We start from the raw sequence: 17,355 nt of genomic DNA on the forward strand, positions 1-17,355 counted from the left end.
TGTAACTATGTTAAACATAACAAGAGCATTCGCATGTGCAGGGTATGTGTGCTTGTCAACGACGGGAATTAAAATCTATAGAATTTTGCAGGCACGGAATCCCATTTGGGCCTGGTCATAAGTGGCATGGGTATTTAGATTAGGATATTACCTTAAGATCATGTTTCATGAAAATATTTTGTACATTTCCTAATGTAAATATATGAAAACTTTTAATTTTATAAGTGGATGCAGAGCTTAGGACTTTGTTTAGACAACTTTAAAGGCGATTTTCAATCTCAATATTTAGATTTTCAGATTCCAGATTTTCCAATAGTTGTATCTCAGCCAAATATTGTCATATCCTAACAAACCATACCTCAATGGAAAGCATATTTATTTCTTGATTTTATTTAAAATCTCAAATTCCAATTAAATCTCAATTTTAAAAATTGACCCTTTGACTGGTTTTGTGGTCCAAGGTCACATTTGTAACTGTGCAATTAGTAGGTGCAAGCCCTGAACCATAATCCTAAATTAAAGCCACATAAAGTACATGGATTACCATTATTTTGTCAGGTAAATACACTGTAAGTGCAGTTACTGTAAAATACAAACTATAAAGTATAAAAAGTAAATCACAAAACATTTTTACAGGATTTTGATGGCAGTTTAAGTGGGACACACACTACACTACACTAAAAGTATTCAACATTGTACCCTTCATAAATGCAAAGCACCAAAGAAGTAGCACATACCATTCTTGGTTCATGTACATATGTTACTAAAACCATCAGAGCAAAATTATAGTCATTATTTTCACACATTTAATCATCTGCTCTGTTGAGCCCTTAACTAATGCATGGTGTCAGCAAGTTCAAACTATACAGACCAGGTTTGCAAAGACTCATGTAGATGACCAGTGTTATTTTATAATAAATTTTTTCTTCGTTCAGTCAGCTTGTATAAGTCTCTCTGAAAATACACAGAGGAATTGCTCAATTTCTGTTCTGTAATTCTTAATGGCAAAGTTTACACTGTCACTTTGAAAACCACACTTTCGATTTTACAGCCGTGTAACTCTCTGTGAAAGGCAAAACTACGAAATAACTTTACCACACAAGCAGGGGACTGGAAATGGAACAGATAAAAGGAAAGATGTTTTTTTCCACACACAAACTCCATCCCAACTCTATTACATAAAAGAAAGGAAAATCCTGTGCACTTTATGAAACTATTTTCTAGCAAACTTTCCTGCTTCGACAACATGGAGGAAAATTTGAGTCCTGTCTCATCCCTGTAATGCAGCTATAAAATTTCATCAAAACAAGGCTTCTTGAAGAAAGCACAACATTGTTGTTTAACAGTATGAAACTGGAGTACACCTAAATCAAGCTAACTATATGTACAGTACAAAGCTCACTTGGTTTTAAAAAATGTCTCGAGAGAAAAAAATAAATGCTAACTGTATCACCTCATAATTCAACCATTATAACCACAACAGAGAACATCTCTTATTAATTTGCTTCAACCATCATGAGAAGCATTCACACTGCTTATGATCCCACACCTGGCAGGTCAAATACTGTAGGCATGCACGCACGTGTGAGTGTGAAATTATGGTTTTAGACTGTGGCCTTCAAGGAAAAAGTAGGCGTATAAATATAAGAACAACCAGACCTTTTAAAGACTGTCTTAAGTTTAGGTTTTCTCCCATTTCCCATTCCCTTTCATACTCATATACCCATCACAATATACAATCTCCAATGCTTACAAAGCAGATCTTCACAATCAAAGACTTAAACAGCAGTAAAATCTTGGTTCTGCTCAGCAAAAAGCCTCAAAATGGGAAAGAGTCCAGTCTTTTATTCGGCCGGTGCAACTAAATAGGGCCAGAATCTCCCACGACTGACCACTAATGACATCTCACTACAGCCTACTTGACCCAAAACACAGGGAATTACAACCACGGCCAACCGAATCAAAACTCTCATTTAACCTCTTGGGTTTTGAAGCAGCACATTTTGTATGACAGGAAAAAGCACATTTTGCTGATGAAGATGTAACATTACTACAAAAACAGAGCGTGGTTTCGGATAACTCCGTCAAGCAGTGCATTTAAGGGTCCTCTTGGACCCAAGCAGGGTAAACTCCCTCTCCCCCACATTGCTTGAAGCGACCCGGCACAATGCCTGTCTGTGTGAGCTCAAAGACGGTCATTCATTGATGGGCGGTCGGAGCCACATAGAGCCGGGACCCGACTGGTTAAGACAGCTGTTTAAGCACAGCTAGAGCTACCGAGGACTTCGTCTCAACACAGGAAACCTTCTCTAATACAACACACCAACCATCCCACCACTGGAAGGACCACTGTCGGAAAGGGAACCCCTTTTTCTTTCTTCCTCTCTGGCTCACCCCTACATGACTGATAATGTCTTTAGCTTAAGTTCAATGCGATGAGAAAAATGAAAAATGAGTGGAAAGTAACCATAGGAAGAGGAAGTTACACAAGGCTTAAGCATGGTCTGGGCATGGTAACTTCATTAAGACAAGGCAGGGTATTTAGCCCTCAGCCAAATCTAGATCTTTGAGAGAAATAGTAAGGGCAAAGACGACCAGACGTCAAGAACCCAGACGACTCTATGGGGAGAGCTTTAAGTTAAGACAACAGTCTCTCTCAATGGTCACAAAAAGTGTATATTAAGAATCTGAAAGATTGCATGTCTGAAGCCCATTCAAGGCAACCTTCAAGCCTATTCTACTGAAATCAAGCAGAACATTGTGCAACAGCACCGATAGCCCAATAAGCACAAAAGTACTGTTCTGTATTAACTGAGATGGTTTACATCTGGTATTTATTTATTTAAATAAAGCCTTGTTCGCTATTGTTAATTTAAAATTTACTAAGCTCATCGCAATGCATTCTGGCATTGTCGCCTCTCTTAAGGCAATACATGCAATGCTTATGCAGAATTTGGCTAAAATTAGTTGGCTGAAAACATAGTGATTGAGCAATGGTGACAAAATCTTATAAATACAAGATCTGAATAGCTCATTGAATCTTAACAAGTCTTTCCGTCTTCCTCAGGTCCATTCAGAGACTGTTACCAGGTGAGGCAGGCGGGACATACCACCAGTGGGATGTACCTCTTAAAGGCAGACGGCAATGACAGACTGATTCAAGCTTGGTGCGAGCATAAATTAGACAATGGAGGCTGGACCATTTTTCAGCGAAGGAAAGATGGCTCCGTCAACTTCTTCAGAAACTGGGAAAACTACAAGGTAAGGAGTGCTCGCATTACACACTCAAAACTTATTGTAGACCAACCATAGTTCACATCTAAACCAGTCCAACTTCGGTCAGTCTACACATCTGAGAAGAAACATGGAAATAGGTCTTTTGGAGACAGATCCACTATCTGCATTTACATAACTGCTGTCATGTTTGCCTGTACAAGTAAATTTGAGAGAAAAATGTAATGTGTGGTAAATTTTCCAGTCTTTTCCAGTGATTTAGTAGATGAAAAACATGTAATTCATTAACAAAGACAATTCGAATTATTGCACCAAATGTCAAATCAAGTTACTTTTTTTCCTATTAAAAGTGTTGGATGACCAGACTTTTGACTTTTAAGTTGAGGAAGCCAATTTAAGAAGGGTAGTTGTAGGTTATTAGAGGCTTTTACGCTCAAAGTACCTTTCCAAGAGTAATGGACCGAAAAAGACTATTTTCTTTACTGCAATGCTCAATTCAGTGGAAAAATCTGGTTATGCCCTTTAAAAAAGCTGCTCTCAAGTCAGTTTTGGGACTTCATTGATTTAATCGAAGTTGAGTTTACTACTTCTGCCAGATGAGTGGATTACAAGTCCATGGTTAAAAGCCTACAACAGGAATTTACCTCAAACTGTTCTCATTGATTCTTACACACAATTTCGCGCTAACACTAGTGTCCTTTCTTCACCAAAAGGACGCCAGCACAGACGCCAAAGCTGATTCTAATTCCACCGCAAAAACGCAGTTCTGGACAGAAAAATCGTCTCTGTGCAGGCCAAGAACTTCCGGTGTCAGAGGCCAAATGACACAGAATGACAAAACTTTGACTAGACTCACACAAAATTAGATTACACCAATCTAAACTGTCTGAATCTGTACTTTATGTTCCACGTTTGTCTAAAATAAAATGATTGCGTGATTTAATCGGAAATGAAATAAAATTTGTTATGAACGACAACAATCCAGAATAAAATTATCATAAATGCTGAAGTATATTTGGAAATTTTAACCAATAAAGAACAAACACCATTTTGACAGAAAAGAGGTATGGATGTATCAGATACACACAGAAACACATCATGGAGGATCACTGTGCACAGTTGTGGTAATGGACATAAATCCTCGAAATTCACTCAAGATGTTTGTTGAACTGTTTCCACTGGAAAAAAAACAAACTTCTTTGTCGCAACCAGCCGACTCTGTAATGGTTTCTGTAACCTCCCTTTTTCTCCCACACAGAAAGGCTTTGGAAACATAGACGGAGAGTACTGGCTGGGCTTGGAGAACATCTATAATTTAGCCAAGCAAGGGGATTACAAACTTCTGGTAGAGTTAGAAGACTGGGTTGGGAAGAAAGTGTACGCGGAGTACAGCAGCTTCCATCTGGAGCCTGAGAGCGAGGGATTCAGGATAAGACTGGGCACCTATCAGGGCAATGCTGGAGACTCGCTCACGAGTAACAATGGAAAACCCTTCACTACACTAGACCGGGATAAAGACGCCTTCACAGGTCAGTAATCAACGGCCAGTTGGAATGAAAGGCCTTTTATATCTCTAAATCTATCATGATCACACTATAGTCCTGACCCATGTTTGATAAACTATAAATGAACCCTTGTTTGTAAGTGTTCAAGTCATTTGAAAATGGGAATCTGAGGTTTGGATCATTAGAATGCAAATGGAAATCAAACCCATGTTTGATTGACTATAAATTCATGTGGTCTGTGTTGAAGTCATGTGAAAATGAGAGTCTGGAGTTTGGATAATGTGAATGCAAATGGAAATCAAACCGCTACTGTTGATGTACAGTAGTGGCCAAAAGTGATGATGTTGGTGGTGGGGGGTGTACTTGCTAAGTATATTTGCTTTTATTACACGGCTCTCTGGAATGCTTGATTCTGATTGGTCAGTTGAGACATTTGCAGGTTCGTTCTTTTCAAATAATAACCGCTCCAAAGTAATAACGCATAGCCGGTACTACTTGTACGATTAAAATCACTCCGCGCCAATAAAGATTACTGTTTGGCGCCATCTTGTGACAAACACTGGACAACCACAATTAAGAATGGAAAATTTTGACATTAATTTTAACATGTACGGAAAAAACAAAACATTTAAACAGTGGATAGAAGAACGAACAACGACAAGAAACAGAGAGCTTACTGAGACTGAACTTGACAAAATAGAGCATGACAGCTACGAAGCCAAAAATTTTTTATTCAGAATGGGCATTAAACCTTCTCAAAGACTGGCTAAAAGAGAAAAAAAATGGAGACAGACAAGTATGAAGCAGAGGATCTTAATAAGGTATTACGATCATTTTATGCATCTGTGCAAAGTTTCGCGGAAGGATAAAAATGTTAATTTAAAACAAATATGCCAATAAAATGTTTCAAATTCATATTCATGTCCAGTTTTTTTTATCTTATGTGGCAAGTAGCCGTGTAATAAGCGGGATAATGTAGAGGCAGCCTGTAGTTATCGCGAAATAAGCCCCTTCAGTGTGATACAAGACCCTCCGCTTCGCGTCGGGTCCTGATCACACTGTCGGGGCTTATTTCCCAATAACTACCGGCTGCCTCTACATTATCCCTTACTTAATGCCCTTTCGGGGTAGATGAAATCATCAAAATATGAGGTGTATGGTAAAAAAAGAAAACCAAAAAACTAAAAGGTATTTACTGAAAAATGTAATATGGCAAAAAGGGAAACCAATGCATAATAGGGAATCTGGATTTAAAGGGACACTCCACTTTTTTAAAAATAGGCTCATTTTTCAGATCCCCTAAAGTAAAATATTTGATTTTTACCATTTTGGAATCCATTCAGCTGATCTCCAGGTCTGGCGGTACCACTTTTAGCATAGCTTAGCACAATCCATTGATTCTGATTAGACCATTAGCATCTCACTAAAAATAACCAAAGAGTTTCATTTAAAACTTGACTCTTCTGTAGTTACATCGTGAACTAAGACCGACAGAAAATTAAAAGTTGTGATTTTCGAGGCAGATATGGCCAGGAACTATACTCTCATTCCAGTGTAATAATCAAGGACATTGTTGCCGTAACATGGCTGCAGGAGGCGCAATGATATTACACAACAGCCGAAAATAGTCTCCTTAGTAACTTTCAATGGCATGGAACTGTTTTTTGCACTGCGGAATATCATTGCGCCTCCTGCAGCCATGTTACGACAGCGAAGTCCTTGATTATTATGCCAGAATAAGAGTATAGTTCCTGGCCACATTGGCCTAGAAAATCGCAACTTTTAATTTTCTGTCGACCTTAGTACACGATGTAACTACAGAAGCATCAAGTTTTAAATAGGAAAAATATCGAAACTCTTTGGTTATTTTTAGCGCAATGCTAATGGTCTAATCAGATTCAATGGATTATGCTAAGCTATGCTAAAAGTGCTAAGCTATGCTAAAAGTGGTAGCGCCAGACCTGGAGATCAGCTGAATGGATTCCAAAATGGTTAGAATAAAATAATTAACTCTAAGAGAGCTGGAAAATTAGCATATTTTAAAAAAAGTGGAGTGTCCCTTTTATTTGAATATGCAAAAAATGCATTGATAAACAAAAAGCTTAACTAATGTCCTGGTCAAAGTCTATGGGCTCTATCTTACACCCGGCGCAATGCAGCGCAATGCGCGACGCAAGTGTCATTTGCTAGTTTCCACCCTGCGCAATTGTAATTTTCACGTTTAGCGCCGCGTTGTTTAAATAGCAAATGCATTTGCGCCCCCTTTTGCGCCCATGGGCGTTCTGGTCTGAAAACGAGGTGTGTTCAGGCGCATTGTTGGCGCGTTGCTATTTTGAGGAAACTAAAATAGACTACGCCATTGACCAACAAAAACCTGGTCTAAAGTCTAAAGTCAATGGCGCAATGTGTTTTATGTTATTTAAAGAGCGCATTAGTAAAATGCGCCTATAAACGGGGGACAACGCGGGTTTGCTTATCACAAATTACATGAATGCGCAGTAGCACAAAAACGCTTTTAATTGTGAAAGATTACAGGATTGAATGTAAAAGATTATTATTGAGTCTCTTGGACATAAATGAGTACCAATTATGAGACGTTAGAAGGCGCAAAGAGCTGCTTCACCTGCAGCCTGGTAAGTAAATAAATGCTTTGCTTTAAACAAATGCATCTGTTTTTAAATGTTTTTTTTAAATGCTCCTCACGGATTTATGGATGACTCTGTACCTGCGGATATGGTGAGATGAGAAACATTTTTAAGTAATGCTTAAAAAAACTCTTTGCTTAAAAAAATGCTGTCCAGAGTGCTGAAACGTGAGGGGAGGGAGAGCTGTTTGTAAATTCTTTATCTCCTGTTTGTTACAAATAAAGTATTTTTAGAGTACAAACCTTATCTTACATAGCCTACTTGTAAATTATTTTTTGATGATATTGGATAGTCATACATTTAAAGCAATTGCCTGCTTTTTACTTCCATGACTAAAAGAAAACGGGTTTTAAAGGTTTTAATAAAAAAATAACAATTTCAATACAAGTGAAAAACAACACAATTATTTAACATTCATCTTAACCTGATAAGGAACACTGTGCCGTACACGGCACACCCCCCCCCCTTGCACGTGAGGCTGCATTACGTCATTGTAACTTTGAAGCATTAAATCTTCAAAATATACGGTCATGCGGCACATCGTTGTAAAGCTTAGACTTTCGGGATTCCAATAAGCGCACACAGAAAGCATAATATGATTTTTAGCAGTCATAAAACTGTAATCTAGTTGTTAGTTACCTGAACCGGGCGGCGCCGATTTAGGATATTTACTTACCTTCAAAATCTTTCCTTTATCCGCTTCGGTGAAATTGTCCAAAACAAATTGTTCATAAAACCCCAAAAGTCCAAGGAAATGGAATATCCAAGCCTTTTAATCCAAAACGATTTGTTCATCTCACAATCTTGAAGTTTCTGACCGAATTACGATATAAATAGTGTATACAATAAGTTCACTAACAGACATTCGTTCGAATCTCACTTTTCATTCATGATTTATAATGAATATATTCGGATGTCATGTTTATTGTGCAACGTCTGAGGAACAAATGCGCCCCCTTGTGGAATTTCAGCCGTTCCATAAGAGGCTACACTGGGGATCTTCTTCCTCCGCTTAGTTTTTCAGTTTACAAAGTCCGTCATCTAAATAGGGATTAGACATAGCGCCAGCGCAACTTGCTTTTAAAGGGGATGAGAGCTGAGTCTCTCATTGGTTTACTGCACGTTACGCCCAAACTCGTAACGCACAAACCATTTTTCCCTTCGTTAAATTCAGAGATGGGACCAAGTCACACATGTGCAAGTCTCAAGTAAGTCTCAAGTCTGAACCTTCAAGTCTCAAGTAAGTCCCAAGTATTTTTTTTCTTGGGCAAGTCAAGTCGAGTCACAGGCTATGTCAAGTCAAGTCAAGTCAAGTCCTGTAGTAGGTCAAGTCAAGTCCAAGTCAAGTCACCTTATTATTGTAATTTTACCTGCAGAATCTGATCTTAATAAAGTGACAAGATATACAGTAAGTAACTATCAGTAAATTACAATAATTTGGATTTGCATTGTAAATACTCATGTTCAATAAAATACATAATGGAATCAAACAAAATTGTAACTTCATAAATTATTTATTTTTCACTTCTGCCAACCGTGTTTGAAATTTTCCACATTGAGTCCATAAAACAAATAACAGCTTAACATCCAACAGACCCCTCTCTGAACACCTCCCTCTCTCTTAAACACAGTTCACGTACAACATTAAACTTTGTTACATTTCTCCTCTCTCTCTCTCTCTCTCTCTCAAACATGTGCCCAGAAAAAACGAGCGCATCACACCTCTTTCGTTCGCGTGCCTAAATTTGAAATAACGAACTTGAGCGCGCAAAAGACGCAACATGTGAACCGCCCCTAACATTGTAGAATCAAGTAATTTTTCTCTGTGTGTGTGTTCAGGTGGCAAACTTGAAAAAGAAGTATTAAAAAATAAAAATAAGTATTTTAAAAAATAAATCAAAATTATTTTGCCCACATTTGTCCCCAACACGGTATGATGAGGCCTACATTAGCTATTATTACATTAGCTAACTACAAACTAACCAGATATTAACAAATTGACAAGCACTTACTGGGCATAATGGCTCTTTAAATGACGAACGAAATTGGAGGTTGCCGTCTGGCTGCCTGTGATTTTAATGTTGCATGTCTTGCACTGTCACTGTTCGTCTTTTGCCATCTTGTTGAAGCCAAAAGCGATAACCCTCCGTACCCCTCCGGCTGACATGTTGATATCTGATCTAAGTGGGCGTGGTGTGCGTAAGGTACGAGAGGGCATGACGAATGATAGTGTCGTGATTCAGTCATGACAACGCCATTCTCAGCCTGCGCTCCAGCTCGGTCGACTTTATTTTTTTTTATAATTTACATATTTTATATTCAAACTGAAAACATGATGTGATTAACACTCAAGTCTTTCAAGTCATCATGTCTCAAGTCAAGTCAAGTCCCGAGCCTTTAACTTCCAAGTCCAAGTCAAGTCTCAAGTATTTTATTTTTTGTCAAGTCAAGTCACAAGTCACAAAAATAGCGACTCGAGTCCAAGTCACCAAGTCACAAGTCCCCATGTCTGGTTAAATTAGCAAAAGTGCATTCGGACACGCCCATTTAGACGTTGCGCTGTGCGCTTTAGACAATGCGCTTAGATAGTTAAAGTAGGGCCCTATGTCTATGTCTATAAACTTTGAGATCGCTTTTGGCCACTACTGTACGTACATACAGTATTTTGACAATAAATAGCAGATAAAAAATGTTTTTTTTTCCAAACATATTGGTAAGAACAACAGCAAGAAAAGTGAGAACAAGAAATGTGAATATTGTGACTAATATTCTGTATGCGACTGTTTAAAGCTAACTGCAATCTCTTCCGTCTGTCTTTCATTTCTCTACAGGCAACTGTGCTCATTTTCACAAAGGTGGCTGGTGGTATAACGCATGTGGTCAAACAAATCTGAATGGCGTGTGGTACTCGGGTGGCGTCTATCGGAGCAAGTTTCAGGATGGAATCTTCTGGGCCGAATATGGAGGCGGATTCTACTCGCTCAAATCGGTCCGTATGATGATCCGCCCAATAGACTGAAGTCCACCACAAGATAAAGAAGTTCAAACTCCTTGAATGTACTCATAATTTACTTCAGCACTTATTTATAACCACACATTCATTTGTATGAGGACATGTAAAGTATGGCACAGTATAGTCACCGTGGGTACAAAACAATGTACAGATCACAAATGATGGAATTTTACATACATATACGTCCTCGTGTTTTGGAAACTGGCGGTCTGACGTCAAGATCATCACATACTAAGAAACTCTGACATGAGGGTCTGAGATGGTAAACTTTACTGCCTTTTGTTCTGCTACACTTTACTTTTCTTTCACTGTCTTTCTCCAACATTGCCCTTTGTCTTTATCATCATTGCTGCTTAATTCGTTTCGACTCATCCTCATCCACATTGTTTGGACAGATGACACCAGAGCCTTAACTTAAGTAACTAGATTTCTTTCACTGGCAATAGTTTTGCAGTACACACTTCACTGTTGTGTGTACGTTACAAACAGAATCGGCAATGAGCCGAACTGTTTGCCAGGCCTTGTCAACTTGTAATGTTGGTCTGTAAATATACTGTACTGTTTGTATTTGTTTGTTTTTTGTAAGAGTTAATTTAAGGACTCACCCTCCAATTCACCCTCATTCATTTTTTATTTATACATAAGTGATTTGTATTTATGACAATAATAGTCCTCCAATCATCTATTTATCCTTATGATGTAGCATTGTGCTTTAGCATGTATTACTATTGGCTCCAGGCCTCTAACCAGCACAAAAATGGAGGCGGACAGGCTCAATATGATTTTTAAACTTTTACAATTTTGTATATTTGGTTACATATTTGACTGTCTCATACAAAAACTGATTTTTTTCCTGAAATTCACACTGTTCAACCCAATTGTAAGGTCGGGCACAAACACTCCCCCAACTCAAGTACTTTATTTAGAGACAAACTCAGCGCAAATGTAATTTTGATACCAAAAATGAAATTTCTTGAATCTACCTTTAGCACTGCCACAACACTGAATAAAAAACAATGTGTAAAAGCCTAAGAGTACATCATGTCCAATTCTTTACACAGCCTATATAAAGTCGCAGCTGGTTTTTCAATTACACAATAGATCTTTCGGCAGTCTGAGCAGATTTTGTGTGTGTATAAGTGTTTAAGACAGAAAGAAACAGATTTCATGTTAAAAGTATGCAGACATGTGAAAGAAAGAGAATGCTGGGATACAGCACACAGACAATGAAAACCACATTTCTGCCGTCCAGTCACGAATGGAGGAAAGAGCGAAAGGAAAAGAGGGGTCCAGAGGGAAGAGGACCGAGATGGAGACATTTCTTCCATATAAGTGCTTAGGTTACATCCTCACAAAAGTGTATTTCATAAGTTATGCCTCTGTATTCCCGGATTCCCCAGCGGGACAATCTTTCAGGACGTCTTCAATCACTCACAGCCAAGCATCTAATTCTGTCGGGAGAACACAGACAGACGCGCACACACACAAACTCACAGAGAGACATTCACAGATTTAATTCTGTGAACTGCCCGTGGTCACGCTGTAAAGAGCTTTCAGTCTGTTTCCCAGCATGCATCTCTCCTCGGGATGCTGATTGTAGGTTTTCACACCCTCCCACACGTGGCAAATGAGATTAAATACACACAGACAAGTGCAAGCTGTAGTCAAAATGCAGCTGTGAACTCTTGTTATCATGTAATGTTTTTTGTTGTACAAAGACTGATGGCCACTAAAATCACTAACCTAATGTTGGCCACTCTTTCTTTCTCTCTCGCTTGTTAAAATCTAAAAAGCCATCTGGCCTGCAACACCTAAAATCTTATTCAAATTTTAATAGATTGGCAGTACTGGTGAAAGCGAATATGAAAATGACTCAACGGTGGTGTAAATTTTCTAAAATGATTATATTTGATTACATTTATTTGTTAAATCACTTTATTGGTTAAATGCATTATAATATCTGAAATTCTGTCATGACTGAGGTTTGATTCAATCTGATTATAAAATGAAATCAAATTTACAATTGAAAGTTATTCAACGACTGCATTTTTGGATTATAAATTAATGTGTAATTATTATAAATTAACTATTATAAAATGGTTAGTTCCAGTCTTCGATTCTAATTGGTCAATAGCTGTGTTTTTAGACAAAACATATCAAATTTAAGTTAATTTGTGTTTAAAACAAGTTAAAAATCTGCCAATGGAATAAGAATTTTTTTCTTGAATTTACTTAATACAAGAAAATTCAGCAAAAAATGTCTTATTCCATTGGCAGATTTTTATGCCTGTTTTAAGCACAAACTAACTTAAATTTGATATGTTTTGTCTAAAACTAGACTTATTTTCATGGGTCATTTTGCTCATCAAGAAAATACATCTTGATTTAAGAACTTTTAAACATTTCTACTAAAAACAAGACAAAAATACTAAGTAAGAAAGTCATTTCTTTGCAGTGTGCATTGCAAAAAATGATTTACAAGAAAAGAAATTCTTAGTATTTTTGTCTTGCTTTCAGTAAAAACACCTAAAAATTATTAAATTAAGATGCTTTTTCTTGATGAGCAAAACTACTTAAGAAAATAAGTCTATTTTCCAGACCAAAAATATCAAATTTAAGTGATTTTGCAAAAAAAAAATCTGCCAATGGGGTAAGCAAAATATCTTGAACATTTTTCTTAAACATTAAATTCAAGAAAAATGTGCTTACCCCATTGGCAGATTTTTTTGCTTGTTTTATGCACAAAATCACTTAAATTTGATATTTTTGGTCTAAAAACTAGACTTATTTTCTTGGGTCATTTTGCTCATCAAGAAAAAGCATCTTAATTTAAGATATTTTTTATATTTTTAGAATTTTTTTTCTTGAAAATCATTTTTTTGCAGTGTGTTTATTGTTTCATTCATTTGCATTCACTTATTTATTCCACTATGGTAAATATGAAGCCTCTTGTGCTTGTACACATATTTTATTATGATTCTTGATTAAATACACTTCAAACAATGACTTAGATTTTTTTTGTTTTGTTTTCTGTACAAATATCTACCAATTTTTAAATCAAGATGCATTTTCTTGTCTAGTTTTTTTTTAGACCAAAAATATAAAATGTAACTGAATTTGTGCTGAAAACAAGCAAAAAAAAAAATCCTCCAATGTGGTATTTTTTTCTTAAATTAAGTTTTAGAAACAATTTAACATATTTCAGGATTTTTTCTTACTTTATTCACTTAAATATGATATTTTTGCTTGATTTAAAAACTGGTAGATATTTGTACACTCTAAAAAAACAAACGGTGCTATATAGCACCAAAACTGTTGCTTTGGATCGTAACCATAGAAGAACCGTTTTTAATGCCATATAGCACCGGTGAAGCACCAGTGAAGCACCTGTGTAGAACCATATAGTGCTTTGTAGAACCATATGTGGTGCTATAATGGTGCTATATGGCCCCTATATGGTTCTACACAGGTGCTACACAGGTGCTTCACCGGTGCTATATGGCACTAAAAATGGTTCTTCTATGATTACGATCCAAAGCAACAGTTTTGGTGCTGTATAGCACCGTTTGTTTTTTTAGAGTGTACTATAAAACAAGACAAAGATACTAAGTCATTGTTTGCAGTGTATTTTAACATGAACTATAATAACTTATTTTCCTCTCATTTTGCTCATCAAGAAAATGCATCTTGATTTAATTTTTTTTAGATATTTGTACTGAAATTTGTACTTCAGTAAGCAGCTTCCACCACCATCCACAACAACAAAATAAACAGAGAAATAAAAGTGAAGATGGAAGACAAGGTGTTGGAGAAATTGAGGAAATAAAAAAAGAAGGTAAATCTGCTAAATCTAATGTTTGGGACCGGTTCTCAGAAATAGTTGCAACAAGCGCTGCTTTTTCTACGGTTCATAAGCGTATGTTGTTGCCAAGTTTACAGAGTGATATAATCAAATGTTTCCAAACACTTTTAGGCTTAATTTTCATTTACATTACAAATGCCAAGCATGTCTAGTTAATGGTCGTGGGGCGGGTTGTAAAAATGAATAGAGTGGTGCCGGGCCGGCCAAATAAATTCATAAAAGCGAGACCCGCGGGTTGGAAAAAACCTCGACCTGCGCATCACTAATATACGCCCACTGCACCCAACGATTCTGTGTTTTACTGTGCCGCCCCATTAGCAACACAAACATGAAACATTGTGTTGTTGTTCACAGTCGGTCAGGGATTTTTTTTTTGTCAAGTGGTAGGAAGATATTAGTGATTTTACTTCTTGAAAGTTGTGTTTATATATATTTTGTCTTTAATATTTGTATTGTATGATAACCGTTTTATAAAAGCAATAAAGTACTTGAGGCCAGTGCTGTATTGTGAATAAGTCACAGCTGAAGCCTAACAACGACCATTCAGGTTGCAGTGGTTTTGAAAGTTGAGAGAGACATCAGCTTTCCGGCAAGTGGGCTTGGTTTTAGCGGAAAAGCCCCCACCGCTTAGAGCAGAGAATCCTGCCTGTTTTTCCAAGATTTTGATGAATTCTTTTATTCTAAGTTTGGATGGGTTGTTTATATTTTTTTTCCAGTGGTGTCCCAAACTGAGAACACATTTAATATCAGACTTTACAGAGACTTTAAAACTATTTAAAAAAACTAAACAATACTCTAAATGCATTTGTGTTGCCTGCACAGGGTTGCGCCATTGTTTGCGTAAACAATTTGAGGCGAGTGAGTTTATTCTGTAGTATAATGACATTCATATTTATTTGTCCCTTAATCTTACAAAATGCAAACTGCGACTGTTTACTTCGGATGTCATTCAGACACAACAACCTCAACTCCAGATTAACTGGATGTTTTGTTCATATGTTTTAAAAAGTTAATTGGTTTCACTGTATAATAAGGGTCCATCTTAACCAACTAAAGCCCTATTCGGACGGGATTAGTTTTACAGGGGGACCTCTGAGAAAATCGTGCTTCTCAGAGGTCCTCTGTGTTTTTAATCCTGTCCGAATCGGCCAGGTCTGTGTTTTTCTCTGACGACCTCCGTAAGAATTCCAGAGCGATTTACCTACTGTTTTTCGCCGAACTCAGAGGTCCTCTGAGAAATGTAATCCCGTCCGGATGCAAATGTCTGAGTTGCCCGCAATATCTTTTGAAAACGCGGTTCATTTCGTGTTTTGGCCAACGTGATCTGCCGTAAGGTCTTACTAATGCGCATATATTGTATTTCCTGAGTCCTGTTCATTCAGATATGGATGTTTTTACGCATTCGGCAAAATAAAATAATTAAATCAAGACGAGCTGAATATCAAACACTGTTAAGACTGGCCACTGTAATATCAGTAACGTTATAAGAAACTCCGTTCAAAGTTCTTCAACTCCGGAATGGTAATGTTAATTAATAAAGATAATAAATTGTTATTAATCATTATTTCTTCATTTCTTTGGGTTTATTATCATCAGACAGTTATATAAAACATGTAGGCTAACGTAACTTTAGTAGGATTTGTATATTTTATTTTAATTTGTTAAATTAATAAATTACATGTTCTGTCATAATTTTACATTTAAAACAAAATATTAAACATTACAAACATGCGTATCCAGAGCACGTGCTCTTCTGCAACGCCCAGATGCATGAAACAGACACTCCCATCTCTGGAATAGCCTGCATCATTTTAATCCCGTCCGAATCGGTACAAAAAAAAAAAATCACAGACGTCCTGGGGGACACGTTGAAACTCAAATGTTGTTTGGAAAACTAATCCTGTCCGAATAGTGCTTAAGACATGAATGCATTTTTACTTAAACATGAACTAATGCCGAGTTAATGCATGTACTAATCATAAACTAATGAAGAATTATCATTAAGTACAACATCACATGTTTTTTATTAGTTAATTATTAGTATTAATTAACAATGAATTCATGTGTTGAGTCATGAGTAATGTTGTAGTTAATGATGACTCTTCATTAGTTTATGATACACAAACATGCCTTAACTCAGCATTACTTCATATTTAAGTAAGAATTAATTCAGGTTTTAGTTCATCATGATTCATGGACCCTTATTATGAAGAGTTCCCAGTTGAACTCCCATCTGATTATCAAGCATTGATTAAAAACTGATAAACATCAATTGAAACTTTTCCTTGCAATTCTAGATTACATTAAGACTGCAATATATATTCATACTTTTGGTTATATTATTCTTACTTATATTTTTTACTTTTATTTTCATTTCTATAAATATTCTTCACTGTGGGGTTTCGCCTAACACACACACACACACACACAAGCACGCACGCACACACATTTGGTCCCCACACCATAGCGATTACCACGTACACAAACACTCATTTACTATATCTAAATGAGGATAGTCCATAGACTTCTATTGTTTTTATAGGGCAGAATATATAAATACTCAAACCTAACCCACATACCCTAGACCCGAACCAAAAACTTCCTGCAATTTTTAAATAAAATTAACTAACATTTTTATAGTGTTTTAACAAATGAGTACATTCCCAACGGTTAGGTTTGTCAGTTTTTTGCTCACTTTTGGGTAAAAATTTGTTGCCAAAATATAGTTAAGTAAGTAGACACACACACACACACACACACACGCACGCACGCACGCACACTCCAGACATTGTTTGGTATTCATTACTACCACATACATAACCCCCTCAGTCCCACGAGCACGTACACACACACACACGCACACACCTGAGTGCATCCAGCTGGAAGCTCGACTTCGATTCTCCACCACCTCAGCACATTTAAGTTTCAGTGGGGAAATCCAGTTACTACGAAACACAAACTTTTCGGAAAACTAAGCCTATTCTTCACCTCATCTTCCTCTCAAAACTCTTCCTGCCTGTTTCTCACATTTACACTTAAAAGTCTGGAACAGCTCCGAGCCATTTCGTAACACATTAAACATTACTATCTCAACAG

General features: G+C 36.9%; 2 protein-coding genes across 3 annotated transcripts in view; one reads left to right on the plus strand and one right to left on the minus strand.

The window, feature by feature from the left end:
- Positions 1-11,429, plus strand: part of angptl1a (angiopoietin-like 1a) — a 31,263-nt gene extending 19,834 nt beyond the window's left edge. The window contains exons 3-5 of the mRNA XM_065257375.1: positions 3,068-3,261; positions 4,493-4,763; positions 10,216-11,429. Of these exons, the coding sequence (XP_065113447.1) occupies positions 3,068-3,261; positions 4,493-4,763; positions 10,216-10,403 (653 nt within the window). The 3' untranslated portion in view covers positions 10,404-11,429. The remainder of the gene's footprint in view (positions 1-3,067; positions 3,262-4,492; positions 4,764-10,215) is intronic.
- ralgps2 (Ral GEF with PH domain and SH3 binding motif 2) overlaps positions 1-17,355 on the minus strand; it is a 151,957-nt gene that overhangs the window by 47,290 nt on the left and 87,312 nt on the right. The gene's annotated exons all lie outside the window — the stretch shown is intronic.

Source organism: Paramisgurnus dabryanus, chromosome 12 (assembly GCF_030506205.2).
Source record: "Paramisgurnus dabryanus chromosome 12, PD_genome_1.1, whole genome shotgun sequence".
Taxonomy (NCBI): domain Eukaryota; kingdom Metazoa; phylum Chordata; class Actinopteri; order Cypriniformes; family Cobitidae; genus Paramisgurnus; species Paramisgurnus dabryanus.